Source organism: Rhinoraja longicauda, chromosome 26 (assembly GCF_053455715.1).
Source record: "Rhinoraja longicauda isolate Sanriku21f chromosome 26, sRhiLon1.1, whole genome shotgun sequence".
Taxonomy (NCBI): domain Eukaryota; kingdom Metazoa; phylum Chordata; class Chondrichthyes; order Rajiformes; family Arhynchobatidae; genus Rhinoraja; species Rhinoraja longicauda.
In genome coordinates this window covers 4,241,590-4,260,081 of record NC_135978.1, presented here as the reverse complement: position 1 = coordinate 4,260,081, position 18,492 = coordinate 4,241,590, and the positions used below count along the sequence as shown (strand labels likewise).

At 48.8% G+C, this 18,492-nt stretch overlaps 1 protein-coding gene across 7 annotated transcripts in view; it reads right to left on the bottom strand.

Annotated features, from left to right (window-relative positions):
* pitpnm3 (PITPNM family member 3) overlaps positions 1-18,492 on the bottom strand; it is a 248,235-nt gene that overhangs the window by 46,014 nt on the left and 183,729 nt on the right. For all 7 annotated transcript variants that reach the window (XM_078422744.1, XM_078422750.1, XM_078422746.1 and 4 more), the window contains 4 exons: positions 11,436-11,625; positions 6,068-6,187; positions 4,776-4,960; positions 390-562 (listed from right to left, as the gene is read on the bottom strand). In XM_078422744.1, coding sequence (XP_078278870.1) covers positions 390-562; positions 4,776-4,960; positions 6,068-6,187; positions 11,436-11,625 — 668 coding nt within the window. The remainder of the gene's footprint in view (positions 1-389; positions 563-4,775; positions 4,961-6,067; positions 6,188-11,435; positions 11,626-18,492) is intronic.

Here is an 18,492-nt window from a genome sequence, read left to right as displayed (position 1 = left end):
CTACCACTGCACCACCGTGCCGACCCAACAGAGGTTCGTGGACTAACTCTTTGTTGGAAGGAACTGCAGATGCTGGTTTAAATCGAAGGTAGACACAAAATGCAGGAGTAACTCTGTGGGGCAGGTGGGTGGTGAATCTGTGGGATTCTTTGCCACAGAAGACTGTGGAGGCCAAGTCAGTGGATCCTTTTAAGGCAGAGATAGATCGATTCTTGATTAGTCCGGGTGCCAGGGGTTGCCGGGAGAAGGCAGGAGAATGGGATTAGGAGGGAGAGATAGATCAGCCATGAATGAATGGCGGAGTAGACTTGATGGGCCGAATGGGCTAAATCCTACTCCAATCACTTATGACCTCATGAATCGCTGTTCCACAGGATTAGAAGTCTTACCATCGACAGAAGGAAGGACCGTCCACCGCATTGCTAAAACCAAGGCCAGGGGTGATCCAAAGAGGAAGAAATCAGACACATCAAAATCAAATCGGCACGTGTTTCCATCCTGAAGGTTAGTGCTGTTCATCCTCTGTACATCAGGGTCATCAATTAATGCACCGGAGTGAATCCTGGTTGGGAAACACATTGTTAAAGTGAACCACTTCATCTTGAATGCTTTGTTGTCACCTTCTCCCAGCTAACAATGATCTATTCTGCTTTAGTTTAGTTTAGTGATACAGCGCGGAAACAGGCCCCTTCGGCCCACCGGGTCCGCGCCGACCAGCGATCCCCGCACATTAACACTATCCTATACCCACTAGGGATAGTTTTTACACTTACCAAGCCAGTTAACCTACAAACCTGTACGTCTTTGAGTGTGGGAGGAAACCGAAGATCACGGAGAAAACCCACGCAGGTCACGGGGAGAACGTACAGACAGCGCCCGTAGTCGGGATCGAACTCCGATCTCTGGCACTGCATTCGCTTTAAGGCAGCAACTCTACCGCTGCGCCACCATGGCCGCCTGCCCTAAACCCCTTCCTTAACCCCATCTCTTTTGATGTCTCGTTTTCACACCTTACCCTTCCTCATCTCTGTGTCTCCCTCTCCCCTGACTCCTAGTCTGAAGAAGGGTCTCAAAGTGCTATGAATATTTGCATATCTTTCATTCATTGTTCTTTATCTCTCTACATCATCGTCTATATCTCTCGTTTCCCTTATCCCTAACCAGTCTGAAGAAGGGTCTCGACCCGAAACGTCACCCATTCCTTCTCTCCAGAGATGCTGCCTGACCCGTTGGGTTACTCCAGCATTTTGTGTCTATCTTTGGTGTCAATCATCATCTGCAGTTACTTCCTACACATTATAAATCAAAACTGGTTTCACTTGTTTACAATTCCCTGCCCATATTAAAATGTGAGGAATAGATCAGGTAGATGCACTGAGTCTTTTGCCAGGATAGGGGAATCAAGAATCAGAGGACATAGGTAAAAGGCGAAGAGGGAAAGATATAATAAGAATCTGAGGGGCAATTTTTTCCACACAGAGGGTGGTGGGTGTATGGAACGAGCTGCCAGAGGAGGCAGTTGAGGCTGGGACTATCGCAACGTTTAATAATAATAATAATAATAATAATAAACATTTATTTTATATAGCGATTTTCCAAGTGCTCAAATACGCTTTACAAAAACGGTCATGACATAAAAACAAACAGACGAACTATCCTGACCGAGAAGCGGCGAACATATAGCGCCAGCGTCCTCTCACGTCAGGTTTAAGAAACAGTTAGGCAGGTACAAGGATAGCACAGGTTTGGAGGGATATGGGCCAAAGCAAGCAGGTGGGGCTAGCGTAGCTGGGGCATGTTGGCCGGTGTGGGCAAGTTGAGCCAAAGGGCCTGTGGTCGGAATGGACAAGTGGGGCAGAAGGGCCTGTGGTCGGAATGGACAAGTGGGGCAGAAGGGCCTGTTCTCGTGCTTTATGACTCACTGAATCTCTCTGACTCCCTATCAGTGATTTTTTTGCATTTTAATTGAAGTCCAAATCAAGGAAACAAACCTGCATTGGCTTCCAGAGACAGTGTCAGAGACCAAGGGTTCGATCCTGACTACGGGCGCTGTGTTTACACAGGGTTTGTACGTTCTCCCCGTGACTGCGTGGGTTTTCTCCGGGTGCTCTGGTTTCCCTCCACATTCCAAAAACGTGCAGGTTTGTAGGTTAATTGGTTTCTGTAAATTGTCCCTAGTGTGTAGGGTAGGACTTGTGTACGGGCTGGTCGGCACGGACTCGGTGGGCTGAAGGGCCTGTTTCCGCGCTGTATCTCTAAACTAAACTAAAAACATATGGAACAAGCTGCCAGCAGACGTCTGAGGGTCAGTGTGAAGAGGGGTGCCGAACCCAAAACGTCACCCATTCCTTCTCTCCAGAGATGCTGCCTGTCCCGCTGAGTTACTCCAGCATTTTGTGTCCATCTTCGGTGTAAACCAGCACCTGCAGTTCCTTCCAAAACATGATATCCAGCTGATATCTAGAGTTGCTTGGAGAATTGTTCAGGGCACTCTAGACTTCCCCATGCAAGACTAGTAACACAGGGGTCGTGCTGGCGATCGTTCCTACTTGACCGAGGTAGACATAAACTGCTGGAGTAACTCAGCAAGACAGGCAGCATCTCTGGAGAGAAGGAATGGGTCACGGCCATTCTTCATTCCTTGAATTCCCATCTTGGATTCCAGAATTGGGAATTGCTTGAAGCCACCAGGGACAAAGGAATGAACGTCCAGTTATGTAATTAGTTAATCATGGCATCGTAAAGAGGGTTACCGGTCTTACTCATGACCTTTCTGTCCTGGACCTCCTCCACTGTCAGAGTGAGGCCAAACGCAAATTGGAGGAACAGCACCTCATATTTCACGGGCAGCTCACACCCCAGCGGTATGAACATTGACTTCTCTCACTTCATGTAACTCTTCCATTCCCTCTCTCTCCGTCCCTCCCCCACACTAGTTGTCCTGCTAGCTTCACTGTTCGTATCCCCTCGTTATCACCTCCTTCACAGCCAACAATGGACCACTGTGGGCTCCACCTTTCCTTGCCCATCAGTGGCGGCTCTGATTCGTTCCGTACCTTTTCAAACCTCGAGTTTCCCCCTCCCTTGACTCTCAGTCTGAAGAAGGGTCTCGACCTGAAACGTCACCTACTACTTTTCTCCGGAGCTGCTGCCTGACCTGCTGAGTAACTCCAGCACTTTGTGTCTACTGTATCTTCAGTGTAAACCAGCATCTGCAGTTCCTTCTTACATATGACATCAGAACAAGTTCACCTTCAATCCCTGTGAATTTTCACTCCTTAATCTTTAACTGCAGTCAGCTGAGGAATATTATAAATTAATTTTAGTAAACGAACCATTCAATTGGGTGGGGAAGGATAATTAGAAAGAAATTCTAGCAATTTGTACAAATTATTATTTTTTAATTTTCAACATAATGGAGATGATGATAAATTGTGCCTTTTAAAATAAATATATATAGAAATGTCTTGCGGCTCCTCATAAAAAAATCATGAAATGTAATATTGCAATATTTGAGGTAAGAATTTAATAAATCATTCGGCTATTGAATCGTTCACCTAAACTGTCGTTTTAATACTGAAGGATCATCAGTAGGGAAAATACTGCATGATTTAGGGTGCAGCGGTAGAGTCGCTGCCTCACAGCGCCAGAGACCCGGGTTCGATCCCGACCGCGGGCGCTGTCTGTACAGAGTTTGTACGTTCTCCCCGCGACCTGCGTGGGTTTTCTCCGAGATCTCCGGTTTCTTCCCACTCTCCAAAGAGTTTGTAGGTTAATTGGCTTGGTTATAAACGTAAAACTGTCCCTAAGGATACTGTTAGTGTGCGGGGATCACTGATCGGCGCGGACTCGGTGGGCCGAAGGGCCTGTTTCCGCATTGTGTCTCTAAAACCAAAAGAAAACAAACAAAATTCATTGAAATTTTGCTGCCGGGGATGGATTTTAAGACTTGCTATTAGCGGGTGATTTAAGAAAAATATCGTATGCAAATCAAAATGATGCTGACATTAACATTCCACAATGGATCACTTTCCAGCAGTCTTTGTTTTAAATCTAATTCAGGTCTGCTTACTGTTTGACAGGGACTTCAACCTTTCCCTGTTTTCAAGGATCATGTGTAAATTAATAACAATAACTTCTACATTTCCACTCTCATATTATGACTGATATGGCTCAATAAAATTCTGTTTGTTATTTTGTCCTTGTTGGCACAGGAATCCCACTGAATCGTCAGGTACTCCAACGATTCAGTCATTAGAAATCTGTCATTATACGTAGCAACAAGGTATTGAGAAAGCTTCGTTTCAGTTTTGTGGCCTTTTATCAAAGCTATCTCGGGCGGCACGGTGGCGCAGTTGCTGCCTCACAGCGCCAGAGACCCGGGTTCCATCCTGACTACGGGCGCTGTCTGTGCGGAGTTTGTACGTTCTCCCCGCGACCGCGTGGCTTTCCTCAGAGATGTTCGGTTTCCTCCCACACTCCAAAGACGTGCGGATTTGTAGGTTAATTGGCTTGGTATGAATGTCAATACTCCCTGTTGTGTGTAGGACTTTGTTAGTGTGCGGGTTGATCGCTGGTCGGCGCGGAGTCGGTGGGCCGAAGGGCCTGGGTTTCCGCGCTGTATCTCCAAACTAAATCTAAACTAAACTTAACTAAATGAATTTAGTAAAGAACAATTGTTTGACATGACGTAGAAAGCGTGGTCCAACACAACCCATCTCCCCCCACCCAAACAAATCCCTTTAATTCACATTTGTAATCTGCGCTGCTCTTACCTCGAGAGAAACACGTGATGCTGGGTTATGGAGTTACAGTCGTAGGTGGAAGAGTCGCTCTGTTTCCTTGGCAACAGCTTCCTTGGTTCCTTAGCTTCAATCCCTGAGATGTCAATGTTGCTCTTACTCAGTCGCTTACTGGAGCTCAGGTCTGACCCAGGCTCATCGGTTAAATGCGTGTTGTCCTTTGGCAGAATAAAACATTAATTGGCAAACGGAAGATGAAATCTGGTCGCTTACGTTTCTCTCTGTGGGAAGGAACTGTGTAGGGGCGGCACGGTGGCGCAGCGCTAGAGCTGCTGCCTCACAGCGCCCAGAAACTCGGGTTCGATCCCCACTCCGGGTGCTGTCTGTACGGAGTTTGTACATTCTCCCCGTGACCCGCGTGGGTTTTCTCTGAGATCTTCGGTTTCCTTCCACACGCCAAAGAAGTACAGGGTTTGTAGGTTAAATGACTTGGTGTAAGTGTAAACCGTCCCTAGTGTGTGAGGGATAGTGTTAGTGTGTGGGGATCGTTGGTCGGCGCCGGCTCGGTGGGCCGAAGGGCCTGTTTCCGCTCTGTATCTCTAAACTACACTAAACTAAAGAACTTCAGATGCTGGTTTACACCAGTGACAGACACAATATGCTGGAGTAACTCAGTGAAGGACAATTGTTTGACATGACCCTGAAAACGTGGGTCTGCCTCAACCCAAGGATCCCAAACCCTTTTTACACCTTACATGCTTTCAGTATCCTCCCATATCTGGAGCTGCCCTCTCCCCTGACTCTCAGTCTGAGGAAGGGTCTCGACCCGAAACGTCACCCATTCCTTCTCTCCATAGACGCTGCCTGAGTTACTCCAGCATCGTGTGTCTATCTTTATGTGTCGTGTCAATTGCATCAGTGTTGATGTCTTGAGTTTAGTTTAGAGATACAGCGCGGAAACAGGCCCTTCCGGCCCACCGGGTCCGCGCCGACCAGCGATCCCCGCACACTAACACTATCCTACACACACTGGGGACAATTTCTTTTTTTTAAACATTTTGCCGAAGCCAATTAACCTACAAACCTGCACGTCTTTGGAGTACGGGAGGAAACCGAAGATCTCGCAACAAACCCACGCAGGTCACGGGGAGAACGTACAAACTCCGTACAGACGGCGCCCGTAGTCGGGATGGAACCCGGCGCTGTATTCGCTGTAAGGCGGCAACTCTACCGCTGCGCCACCGTGGTGCGGGGCAAGTTCGCCCCCCGTTTACATTCCATCTCGTGGGTTGAGTTCAGTGAGGATTTAACACAGCACAGGATACCTGGATACTGCCGCTGCTCCCTCGTCTGCTGCTGTTCTGACTCTCGCACGCCGCATGGGAACTGTAGCACAGGGCATCGAATGCCAGTATTCCACCCACAGAGTCTCCAATTAAACAGACCTGTCGGGGAAAGAACAAGTACAAATAAAATACACAATGTGTGACAGACTCATCCAGCACGGAGACAACTGGCCCAGTCCAGTCCAGTTCAGTTTAGTTCATTGTCACGTGTACCGAGGTACAGTGAAAAGCTTTTGTTGCCTGCTATCCAGTCAGCGGAAAGACAATACATGATTACAATCGAGCCATTCACAGTGTACAGATACTTGATAAGGGAATAACGTTTAGTGCAAGGTGAAGCCAGCAAAGACCGATCAAGGATAGTCCGAGGGTCACTAATGAGGTAGATAGTAGTTCAGCACTGCTCTCTGGTTGTGGTGGGATGGTTTAGTTGCCCGATAACAGCCGGGAAGAAACTGTCCCTGAATCTGGAGGTGTGCGTTTTCACACTTCTGTACCTCTTGCCCGATGGGAGAGGGGAGAAGAGGGAGTGGCCGGGGTGCGACTGGTCCTTGATTATGCTGCTGGCCTTGCCGAGGCAGCGTGAGGTGTAGATGGGGTCGACGGAAGGGAGGTTGGTTTGCGTGATGGTCTGGGCTGCGTCCACAATTCGCTGCAATTTCTTGCGGTCTTGGATGGAGCCGTTCCCAAACTGTGATGCATCCCGACAAAATGCTTTCTACGGCGCATCTGTAGAAAGTGGTGAGAGTTGTTAGGGGAACATAGCAGCTTGTGTCAGTCACACAGTTACCTGTCTCCACATCCTACATCAGTGTCAACAGGTGGAATAACAGCATCTTCTTCCTCAGTCTGAAGAAGGGTCTCGACCTGAAAGGTCACCCATTCCTTCTCTCCAGAGACGCTGCCTGTTCCCGCTGAGTTACTCCAGCTTTTTGTGTCTATCTTCGGTCTAAACCAGCGTCAGCAGTTCCTTCCCACACTGTAAATGAGCCTGTAACCATTCCCTGCCTCAATCTCCCACACGTGTAATTACTGTCTCCACTGTGGCCATATCACGTATCAGGAGACATCACACTCTGTTTCATTATATTTAATAACACAACTGTTAATTCATGGCCTCTACTTGATAGACAGGGTGACTGTAATCATTGCCAGTAGGGATGTAGAAATGAGGAACTGCAGATGCCTGTTAATACACAAAAGGACACAGATTGCTGGAGTAACTCAGCGGGTCAGGCAGCATCTCTGGAGAACGTGGATAGGTGACGTTTCACAGAGTGCTGGAGTAACTCAGCGGGTCAGGCAGCATCTCTGGAGAACGTGGATAGGTGACGTTTCACAGAGTGCTGGAGTAACTCAGCGGGACAGGCAGCATCTCTGGAGAACATGGATAGGTGACGTTTCACAGAGTGCTGGAGTAACTCAGCGGGTCAGGCAGCATCTCTGGAGAACATGGATAGGTGACGTTTCACAGAGTGCTGGAGTAACTCAGCAGGTCAGGCAGCATCTGTGGAGAACATGGATAAGGGATGCTTCAGGTTGGGACCCTTCTTCAGACTGAAGGGATGTGTCCATTTCTAGTTCAGTTTAGTTTAGTGTAGCTTAGTTCACTTTCGTTCAGTTATAGTTTAGTTTAGTGTCATATGTAGAGTGCAATGCCTTTGCATGTTAACCAGTTAGTGAAAAGACTAAACATGAATACAATCCAGTCATCCATAGGGCACAGATACAGGATAAAGGGAATTGCGTTGAGTGCAAAATAAAGTCTAGTAAAACTAGTCCCCACCTCTGGCACCGGACTAAACCCCTTCAGTCTTTAGGACTCCGCCAGGCATTGCCCAACGGGCAGCACAGTGGCTCAGCACTGGAGTTGCTGCCCCACAGACCCACAGACCCAGGTTTGATCTTGATCTCGGGAGCTGCATGTGTGGGATTCGCACATCCCGATGTTGGGGGAGTCCAGAACCAGGGGGGCCACAGTTTAAGAATAAGGGGTAGGCCATTTAGAACGGAGATGAGGAAAATCTTTTTCACTCAGAGAGTTGTGAATCTGTGGAATTCTCTGCCTCAGAAGGCAGTGGAGGCCAATTCTCTGGATGCTTTCAAGAGAGAGTTAGATACAACTCTTAAAGATAGCGGAGTCAAGGGATATGGGGAGAAGGCAGGAATGGGGTACAGATTGTGGATGATCAGCCATGATCACATTGAATGGCGGTGCTGGCTCGAAGGGCCAAATGGCCTCCTCCTGCACCTATTGTCTATTGTCTATATTCTTCCCGTGTGGGTTTCCGCAGGGTGCTCCAGTTTCTTCCCACATCCCTTGGGTGTGCGGGTTTGTAGGTTAATTGGCCTCTGTAAATTGCCCCCTAGTGTGTGGGAAGTGGATGAGAAAGTGGGATAACATATAACTAGTGTGAGCGGGTGTGAGCGATGGTCGACATGGATCTGGTGGGCCGAAGGTTCCGTTTCCATGCTGTATCTTCCAATCTTCCAATCTAATAAATCCCGTTCTCCGAAGCCTCTGCTCTCAATTTCCCAGGAGAAAATGGGTCTGAAGTAGGGTCTGAAGAAGGGTCCCGATCCAAAAAAAGTCACCTATACCTTTAGTCCAGAGATGCTGCCTGACCCGCTGATTGCTCCAGCATTTTGTGCCCATCTCATGGTGTAAAGCAGCATCTGCAGTTCTTTCCTACACACAATGATCACAGTGTTGTTCCTTTCCAATCTTCATCCAAAGCGGTTGATATGCTGTGGATCTCCCTGAAGCTTGTGATGGATCTCTATGATAAGTTCATAAGTGATAGGAGCAGAGTTAGGCCATTCGGCCCATCAAGTCTACTCCGCCATTCAATCATGGCTGATCTATCTCTGCCTCGACCCCATTCTCCTGCCTTCTCCCCGTAACCCCTGACACCCGTACTAATCAAGAATATGTCAATCTCGACCTTAAAAACAGCCAATGACGGCCTCCACATTCTTCAGAGGGAATGAGTTCCACAGATTCACCACCCTCTGACTAAAGAAACTCCTCCTCATCTCCTTTCTAAAGGAACGTTCTTTTATTCTGAGGCTGTGCCCTCTGGTCCTAGACTCTCCCGCTAGTGGAAACATCCTCTCCACACCCACTCTATCCAGGCCTTTCACTATTCAATGAGGTCCCCCCTCATCCTACTAAACTCGGGTGTGTCAGGGGTTATGGGGAGAAGGCAGGAGAATGGGGTTAGGAGGGAGAGATAGATCGGCCATGATTGAATGGCAGAGTAGACTTGATGGGCCGAATGGCCCAACTCTGCTCCTATCACTTGTGAACTTTTGAACTCGAGTACAGGCCCAGTGCCGTCAAACGCTCATCATATGTTAACCCACTCATTCCTGGGATCGTTCTCGTAAACGTCCTCTGGACCCTCTCCAGCACCAGCACATCTGTCCTCAGATGTGGGGCCCAAACTGCTCACAACACTCCATATTCGGTCTGACCAGCACCTTATAGAGCCTCAGCATTACATCCCTGTGTTTATTAGTTTAGTTTAGTTTAGAGATACAGCGTGGATACAGGCCTTTCGGCCTACCGAGTCAGCACCGACCAGCGATCCCCGCACACTAACACTATCCTACACACACACAAACACTAGGGACAATTTACATTCAAACCAAGCCAATTAACCTACAAACCTGTGCGTCTTTGGAGTGCGGGAGGAAACCGGAGCACCCGGAGAAAAACCCACGCAGGTCATGGGGAGAACGTACAAACTCCGTGCAGACAAGCACACGTGGTCAGGATTGAACCCGGGTCTCCGGCGCTGCGAGGCAGCAACTCTACCGCTGCGCCACCGTGCCTACATTAATCAATAGCCCAAAGCTCTGATGATGCATACATATGTTCCTAGCAGTCCAGGCCTTCGAAAATAAATCAGGTTGTTTTGTGTACAAAGTGGGAAATTGAAAATCAAAGGCTGCTTTTATCTTTCTCAGACAAGTGATCAATCTTATCTCCAGGCCAAGTAAATCACTGCAGTTCTGATTCACCTTGCAATCTCTTCCTGTCTTTCATTCCACCAGTAAAGACCTAATCCCACTGCTATCTTCAAAAACCCGTCCTCTCACCAACTAGAGAGCGGTCCTGACCTCCCATTCACCTCATTGGAGACCCTCAGACTATCCTTACTTAATCTTACGATGGGATTGTGTACAACCAGCAACAGCTTTTGAGATTAAAGGCAGTGTTTCACATTTGGTTTAGTTTAGTTTAGAGATGGAGCGTGGAAGCAGGCCCTTCGGCCCATCGAGTCCATGGCGACCAACAATCACACCATGCCCTACCCTGCTCACTGAATCATCCTGCTACACAGAGACAGTTGCCCTGAACTGCGATCTATCTCGTTGGTGACCCTTGCACTATCTTTGATCGGACTTTACCGGCTTTATCTTGCACTAACCGTTATTCACATGGTCCCCTTTATCATGCATCTGTGCACTGTAAATGGATCGACTGTAATCGTGTGTGGTCTTTCCGCTGACCGGTCAGCAGGCAACGAAAGCTTTTCACTGTACCTCGGTACACGTGACCATAAACTAGACTGAACTGAAAGATGGCCGGGCGAGGAGAGGAAAGTAGAGAGGAGGGTCGTGGGGTTGTGGGAACTGCTCGAGAACATCGAACGCACGGGGCCGACCGAACTTAGTGGACTTTAAATAATGCCGCCATAAACATGGAGGCGCCCGCAGGTGTAATACATGCACAAAGAAGTTCACTGTGCACTTGCACACGTGACAAATAAAACACTCTTGACTACTGCCAGGCAGGTGTACTCAACGGTAGTTGTGGTTGTCACACAGAAGGATGTAATGCCGAGGCTCTATAAGGCGCTGGTGAGGCCGCACCTGGAACAACGTGAGCCATTTTGGGCCGCATATTTTAGTTTAGAGATACAGCGCGGAAACAGGCCCTTCGGCCCACCGGGTCCGCGCCGACCAGCGATCCCCGCACACTAACACTATCCTATACGCATTAGTGACAATTTTTACATTTACCGAGCCAATGAACCTACACACAATAAACAATAGGCAATAGGTGCAGGAGGAGGCCATTCGGCCCTTCGAGCCAGCACCGCCATTCAATGTGATCATGGCTGATCATTCTCAATCAGTACCCCGTTCCTGCCTTCTCCCCATACCCCCTGACTCCGCTATCCTTAAGAGCTCTATCTAGCTCGTACGTCTTTGGAGTGTGGGAGGAAACGGAAGATCTCGGAGAAAACCCACGCAGGTCACGGGGAGAACGTACAAACTCCGTACAGACAGCGCCCGTGGTCGGGATCGGAAAAGACTTCAGGAAACCAAGACTCACCTGTCCATTGAATCCAGTCCCACCTTCAGACTTCAGGAACTCGTTGTAGGTCTGGTTGGTCCGGTTAATCACCATGGCGACCGCATCCTGGTACTGCGGCGAGGAGATTGCGAGCAAGGGCAGTGCAGACAGTGGGATGTGTTCCTCGTTGCTGCTCAGGCAGCCTTCATCATAGCTGTACGGGTTTAAGCTGGGCAGGAAAAGATTTAAAAAACTGAAGTTCAAAAAGGCCAACGAAAAAAAAAAGATTACACTCTCCTTTTCATCTCAGGTTGTGCTTGAAAGACAAACCTGTTCAAAGCACATTGCCCCGACAGTCACGACGCACCTGCCACTGGTCACAGTTTAGTTTAGATTGATTAGTTTAGAGATAAGACAGCACATCAGCACAGCGGTAGAGTTGCTGCCTCACAGCGCCAGAGACACGGGTTCAGTCCTGACTACGGGTGCTGTCTGTACGGAGTTTGTACGTTCTCCCCGTGACCTGCGTAGGTTTTCCCCAGGTGCTCCGGTTTCCTCCCACACTCCAAAGATGTACGGGTTTGTAGGTTAATTTAGCTTAGGTAAAAATTGTAAATTGTTCCCAGTGTGTAGGATAGTGCTAGTGTACGGGGTGATCGCTGGTCGGCACGGACTCGGTGGGCTGAAGGGCCTGTTCTCGCACTGTATCACCAAACTAGACTGAACTGAGAAACAGCCCCCCTCGGCCCACCAAGCTGACCAGCGATCCCTGCACACTAACGCTATCCTACACACACCAGGGACAATTTACAATTTTTACCGAAGCCAATTAATCTACAAACCTGCACGTATTTGGAGTGTGGGAGGAAACCTGAGCTCCCAGAGAAAACCCACGCAGGTCACGGGGAGCACGTACAAACTCAAAACTGAGGGTGGTGTAAAACCTGGCAAGTGAGAAGTCAATACTGGTGGTGGAAGAAGGGTTTTGACCTGAAACGTCACCCATTCCTTCTCTCCAGAGATGCTGCCTGCCCCGCTGAGTACAGACAGCACCCGTGGTCGGGATGGAACCTGGGGCGCTGTAAGACACCAGCTCTACCGCTGCGCCACCGTGCTGCTCGTTACATGGGCGCTGATGTAGACCCCAGTGATGGAAACACCTCCAGATTCAGGTACAGTTTCTTCCCAGCTGTTATCAGGCAACTGAACCATCCTACCACAATCAGAGAGCAGTGCTGAACTACTGTCTACTAGTCAGTCTTTCAGCTGACTGGTTAGCAGGCGACAAAAGCTTTTCACTGTACCTCGGTACACGTGACAATAAACTAAACTAAACTGAACCTATATCGTTCTACACTGTTGGATGTGATATTTCTTGCTCTAACATTCATGGCTGCTTCCTTTCCTCCCAATTGGAAGGAATATTGTGAAAGTGCTGTGACGCTCGCAGTGTGTTCATAAGGTCATGTTCATAGAAAACATAGAAACATAGAAACATAGAAAATAGGTGCAGGAGTAGGCCATTCGGCCCTTCGAGCCTGCACCGCCATTCAATATGATCATGGCTGATCACCCAGCTCAGTAACCTGTACCTGCCTTCTCTCCATACCCCCCTGATCCCTTTAGCAAAAAGGGCCACATCTAACTCCCTCTTAAATATAGCCAATGAACTGGCCTCAACTACCTTCTGTGGCAGAGAATTCCACAGACTCACCACTCTCTGTGTGAAGAAATGTTTTCTCATCTCGGTCCTAAAAGACTTCCCCCTTATCCTTAAGCTGTGACCCCTGGTTCTGGACTCCCCCAACATCGGGGACAATCTTACCGCATCTAGCCTCTCCAACCCCTTAAGAATTTTATATGTTTCTATAAGATCCCCCCTCAGTCTTCTAAATTCCAGCGAGTACAAGCCTAGTCTATCCAATCTTTCTTCATATGAAAGTCCCGCCATCCCAGGGATCAATCTAGTGAACCTTCTCTGTACTCCCTCTAAGGCAAGAACGTCTTTCCTCAGATTAGGAGACCAAAACTGCACACAATACTCCAGGTGCGGTCTCACCAAGGCCCTGTACAACTGCAGCAGAACCTCCCTGCTCCTAAACTCAAATCCTTTTGCTATGAATGCCAACATACCGTTCGCTTTCTTCACTGCCAGCTGCACCTGCATGCTTGCTTTCAATGACTGGTGCACCACGACACCCAGGTCATGTTGCATTTCCCCCTCTCCTAATCGGTCACCATTCAGGTAATACTCTGCTTTCTTGCCGCCAAAATGGATAACCTCACGTGGTTCATACGTGATAGGAGCAGAATGAGGCCATTTGGCCCATCAAGTCTACTCCGCCATTAGATTGTCTTTCCATCGACTGGCCAGCGTGCAACATCCTTTCCACATGACAATAATAAACCAAACTAAAATTGAAGAAGGGTCTCGACCTGAAACGTCACCCGTTCCTTCTCTCCAGAGATGCTGCCCGTCCCGCTGAGTGACTCCAGCATTTTGTGTCTATCTTCAGTTTAAACCAGCATCTGCCGTTCCTTCCTGCACGTAAACTGAAGCTGAACCGTGAAGAAGGGTCTCGACCCAAAATGTCACCCAATCCTTCTCTCCTGAGATGCTGCCTGACCTGCTGAGTTACTCCAGCATGTTGTGAATAATACCTTCGATTTGTACCAGCATCTGCAGTTATTTTCTTATACTACAATCCTCGACAATACAACGTACTTTGAGTTTGATGGTCATCCTGTCAATCCGTCACCTCCAGCTCCGCACCAGTCTGTGCCGAACAACAGCTCAGGATCGGGAGTCTCCGTGTGAGCTTCCTTGAGGGCAGCCATCTTTCAAAACCAGTCACCATCTGATCACACAAACACATTTTCACCACAGAGGCAGCTGTTTCTCTAGGGTGTGATTTAAGGTCCAAGTTCTTTTGAAGTGCAGGCGCAGGAGTTGATTCAGTTTCAGTTTAGTTTATTGTCACGTGTACCAGACAATAGACAATGGACAATAGACAATAGGTGCAGGAGGAGGTCATTCGGCCCTTCGAGCCAGCACCGCCATTCAATGTGATCATGGCTGATCATTCTCAATCAGTACCCCGTTCTTGCCTTCTCCCCATACCCCCTGACTCCGCTATGCTTAAGAGCTCTATCCAGCTCTCTCTTGAATGCATTCAGAGAATTGGCCTCCACTGCCTTCTGAGGCAGAGAATACCGAGGTACAGTGAAAAGCTTTTGTTGCGTGCTAACCAGTCAGCGGAAAGACAAGACGCGATTACAATCGAGCCGCTTGCAGTACACAGATATTGATGAGGGGATAATGTTTAGTGCAAGGTTACGCCAGCAAAGTCTGATCAAAGATAGTCCGAGGGCCTCCAATGAGGTGGATAGTAGTTCAGCATTGCTCTCTGGTTGTGGCAGGATGGTTCAGTTGCCTGATAACAGCCGGGAAGAAACTGTCTCTGAATCTGGAGACGTGCGTTTTCTCATCTCCACCACCACCACCCTTGGCAGTGGGTTCCACGCACACCCCCCTGTAAAAAAAAAACCTGCACCACACATCATTGATGAGAAAAGCCCACTGATTAACCCACGCCCGGGTTAGGCTGCGGGCTTTACACAAAATGCTGGAGTAACTCAGCGGGTCAGGCAGCATCTCTGGAGAGAAGGGAATAGGTGACGTTTCATGAGGTCATAAGTGATGAGCAGTCTTAGGCCATTCGGCCCATCCAGTCTACTCTGCCGTTTAATCATGGCTGATCTATCTCTCCCTCCTAAACCCATTCTCCTACCTTCTCCCAAAAACAATAGACAATAGGTGCAGGAGGAGGCCATTCGGCCCTTCGAGCCAGCACTGCCATTCAATGTGATCATGGCTGATCATTCTCAATCAGTACCCCGTTCCTGCCTTCTCCCCATACCCCCTGACTCCGCTATCCTTAAGAGCTCTATCTAGCTCTCTCTTGAATGCATTCAGAGAATTGGCCTCCACTGCCTTCTGAGGCAGAGAATTCCACAGATTCACAACTCTCTGACTGAAAACGTTTTCCCCTCATCTCAGTTCTAAATGGCCTACTCCTTATTCTTAAACTGTGGCCCCTTGTTCTGGACTCCCCCAACATTGCGAACATGTTTCCTGCCTCTAACGTTTCGATAAGATCTCCTCTCATCCTTCTAAATTCCAGTGTGTACAAGCCTAGTCGCTCCAGTCTTTCAAACAAAACTCCTGATCCCGGGTCAGGTTTTGGGTCGAGACCCTTCTTCTGACTGGGAGTCAGGGGAGAGGGAAACGAGAGATATAGACGGTGATACAGAGAGATAGAGAACGAATGAATGAGAGATACGCCAAAAACAAAAGTCACGGTGATAAACGGTCATTGTTAGCTGTGGGCTCGGTGAAAAACGAGTTACAGAGATGACAATGAGACTCAACATGACGACGTTGAAACTAGCACAACAACTTGGGTGGGGGAGGGACGGAGAGAGAGAGGGGATGCAAGGGTTACTTGAAGTTAGAGAGATCGATATTCATACCGAAGGCAGACACAAAATGCTGGAGTAACTCAGCGGGTCAGGCAGCATCTCTGGAGAGAAGGAATGGGTGACGTTTCGGGTCGAGACCTTTCTTCAGACTGACGTCGAGACCCTTCTTCAGGCTGATGCCAGGGGAGGGGGCGGGCTCCATGCCAGCCCCCTCCCCTGACATCAGTCTGAAGAAGGGTCTCGACCCCAAACGTCACCCATTCCTTCTCTCTCCAGAGATGCTGCCTGTCCCGCTGAGTTACTCCAGCATTTTGTGTCTACCTTCGATTTAGACCAGCATCTGCAGTTTTTTCCCTACTCGATATCGCTTCCGCTGGGGTGTAAGCTGCCCAAGTGAAATACGAGGTGCTGTTTCTCCAAATTTAAGGCACAGCAGCTTCATAGATTGACGTTGAAAACTGATGCAGCCAAAGACAGAAGAAGAGGTGGTTTCAAAATGGCAATTTATTGCCCGGACCTCTGAGAAGCCCATGTTTGCCAAGTTCCATTTATAAAAAGCAATGGAGGGTCGAACCGATGAAATTTCAATTCACTTCAGAATCTGAAAAAAACAAAAAACATTTAATATTCCTTCTTTTCAGCTGGCTGCCTGTCAAATTCCAACCACGTTTATGTATTCAAAAATCAGAGCGCTTCTCATTGTTGGCACTGGGGAGATTGGCGAGACAGCGGGCAGTCGGGCTAAAAATAGACCTGCCAACAAAAGTGATCCTTATTAACGACACTCGCAGGAGATTGTCTCCTTGCAGCATCGTGAAAGCACTGCTCAATCTGCACACACTGCAAAGCTGCTCAACGCACAATAGACAATAGACGCAGGAGGAGGCCATTCGGCCCTTCGAGCCAGCACCGCCATTCAATGTGATCATGGCTGATCATTCTCAATCAGTACCCCGTTCCTGCCTTCTCCCCATACCCCCTGACTCCGCCATCCTTAAGAGCTCTATCCAGCTCTCTCTTGAATGCATTCAGAGAATTGGCCTCCACTGCCTTCTGAGGCAGAGAATTCCACAGATTCACAACTCTCTGACTGAAAAAGTTTTTCCTCACCTCCGTTCTAAATGGCCTACCCCTTATTCTTAAACTGTGGCCCCTTGTTCTGGGGCCACTCTCCATCTAACTTCCTTCCAGCGTAGGAAGGAACTGCAGACGCTGGTTTAAACCGAAGACAAGACACAAAAAGCTGGAGTAACTCAGCCGGTCAGGAAGCGTCTCTGGAGAGAAGGAATGGGTGACGTTTCGGGTCGAGGCCCTTCTTCAGGCTGGCTAGGGATAAGGAAAACGAGAGATATAGACGGTGACGTGGAGAGATAAAGAACAATGAATGAAAGATAGGCAAAAAAAGTAACGACGATAAAGGGAACAGGCCATTGTTAGCTGTTTGTTGGGTGAAAACGAGAAGCTAGTACGACTTGGGTGGGGGAGGGATGGAGAGAGGGGGAATGTCGGGGCTACCTGAAGTGAGAGAAGTCAGCATTCATACCCCTGGGCTGTAAGCTGCCCGAGCGAAACATGCCATGTATGATCTGGGTGTCGAGGGTTATGGGGAGAAGGCAGGAGAATGGGGTTAGGAGGGAGGGATAGATCAGTCATGGTGGATGAGAGTTGATGGGCTGAATGGCCTAATACTGCTGACCAGAAAGACAAGACATGATTACAATCGAGCCATCTGCTGTGGAAAGATACATGATAAGGGAATAACGTTTAGCGCAAGGTAAAGCCAGCAAAGTCCGATCCAGGATAGTCCAAGGGTCACCAATGAGGTGGATAGTAGTTCAGCACTGCTCTCTGGTTGTGGTAGGATGGTTCAGTTGCCTGATAACAGCTGGGATGAACATGACTGTAAAGCTCTACCACAAACGCTCGAACAAACACCAGACCTGAACACTTTGTCAAAGCCAGTGATCGCTGAGGTATTTCTTTTCCATAATTCCAGCTTGACCCCGCGAGCAGTTGCCTTGTCCTATTAGGAGGACAATTGTGGGAGGCAAGCGGAATACGCTGTAGATTTACAGTGCGTCCCAGTCGAATGGTAAACGCTAGACAGCCTATTAAACACACCAGGGCCAACTGGGGTCAGCACAAAGCAGCCATCTCGCTTAGTGATTTATGTTCTATTGTTAAATAGAGAATAAATTGTAGAAACAGAGGTCGCAGTACATTGAGGGCCAGTACATAGGGTTGCCAACTGTCCCGTATTAGCCGGGACAACCCCATATTTTTGGCTAAACTGGTTTGTCCCGTACGGGACTGCCCTTGTCCCATATTAGGCCCACGGGCCGCTGTCGGCCAGGACAGTGTAGGCTAATGGAGTGTGTTCGGGGAGCAGGGGCTGTGTGAGTTCGCCTAACAGAGATTGCGTAGCAACCCGCCTCCCGTCCCGGGCGGCCGCCGTTGGTGGAGCGGGAGCACGTGGCCGTTGGCTGGGTGAAGTCACGTGGGGCGCGGGGCGGTGAAGTCACGTTGTCCCGTATTTGGGAGTGAGATAGTTGGCACCCCCAGTGGTACACCTCTTCCATGTTCCAAAGATAGACACAAAATGCTGGAGTAACTC